General features: G+C 31.0%; 1 protein-coding gene across 1 annotated transcript; it reads left to right on the plus strand.

The window, feature by feature from the left end:
• On the plus strand, positions 1-934 carry PCYB_121020 (VIR-like CYIR protein; the record flags this gene model as incomplete). Its single annotated transcript, XM_004223433.1, has 2 exons — positions 1-25; positions 57-934. 2 exons carry the CDS (start codon positions 1-3, stop codon positions 932-934), a joined length of 903 nt encoding a protein of 300 aa, XP_004223481.1.
• Between the last annotated feature and the right edge of the window lie 503 nt (positions 935-1,437).

Below are 1,437 nucleotides of genomic sequence, written 5' to 3' on the forward strand. Positions count from 1 at the left end.
ATGGCAACATGGTCTCGATTTACTAGTAGTTCCTTTGGAAACATACAAAAATTAAGAGAAATTAAAATGTACAAGTGATTATTTTAATTCTAAAAATGATGTTGATCAACAAATTACTAAAATTAGCAATAAAGGACAAGTACATTTCTGCCATAGTTCCGAAAACTTAAAACAATATATAATTAAAAGAAATAATGAATTAAATGGATGTTACAGTAATAAATTATTGCGAAATCAATTAACAGATGATAGTGATATAAAGAATTTTATAAACAATTGTACTGTGTACTCTAAATGCATCAATAATCACCAAATTCGTGCAGTGAGAACTTCTGAACGAAAGAAATCTACAGAAGATCTCTGTAAAAAAAACAATACTTGTTCAACAGAAACAGCTTCAACAAAAGTAACCGGTAAACTTGAAGCAGTACTTGAGACAAAAGCCTCGGAAATAATAGCACCAGGAAGGAAAGAATCATCGGATCAAAGTCAAAAACATGCTGTATTAGCTGATTTAAAAGATGAAAAAATAATTTCTGAGATAGAATATGGCAAAATTTCTTCTGCTGATTCTGCTGGAAATCGTCGTGAAGTATATGATTCAGATGATATTCAACATTCCAATACTTCTGGACAAGGTGAAACATCGGCACAATATTCACAAATTTTACCTCACACTACAACTGCAGAATTAGATACACTTTCAGGTGCTCCTTCTTTAAAAAATACCATATTTGGGGAATCTCAATCAAAGAAAAACTCTGAAGTGTTAGATTCAGCTGAAGTCGTACCTAAGAGTGGCTTAAATGCGCATAAAGGTGTAGCTAGTAGTTCTGTTCTTGAGCAAGCTGTTTCTGATAAAGCTGAGTACAAACAAGATTCAAAGGTTATATATGCGTTTACCGAAAAATTCCAGTATCCATGGTACTGTTGATAGAACGGATGATAGTAGAGATGTTATTAATACCATTGTCACTGTAGGAACTTCTAGTGACGAAGATAATTTTACTGGAGTTAGCATGACCCAGTAATTGGTAGTGATCTTTTATGTAATGAAACTCGTTGTACTGTAGGAAAACTAAGTGAATTAACCAGTAGTAATGAGAACAAACAAAGTATACATAGTGCTATATATTAAGTGATACTTCAAAATAAGGAAAATATGATAAAGGCTTCAATACCCATAGGAATTGTTCTGTTATTGACACTTCTTTTTAAAGTAAACTAAAATTTAATGCATTAAAGAAATTATTCATGTTATTTTATTTATATATAAAAATTAAATTGTAAATATGCCAATATATTTTTAGTATACCCCTTTGTGGAATATTCTTACTAAGAAGAAAAGGAAGAAACGAGCGGATATGAACAAAAAGCTACCAAGGTTACTACAACAACCTTCATTTGGAAGTGAAGAAAGAAGTGTTCCATTTTCAT

Source organism: Plasmodium cynomolgi, chromosome 12 (assembly GCF_000321355.1).
Source record: "Plasmodium cynomolgi strain B DNA, chromosome 12, whole genome shotgun sequence".
Classification (NCBI taxonomy): Eukaryota; Apicomplexa; class Aconoidasida; order Haemosporida; family Plasmodiidae; genus Plasmodium; species Plasmodium cynomolgi.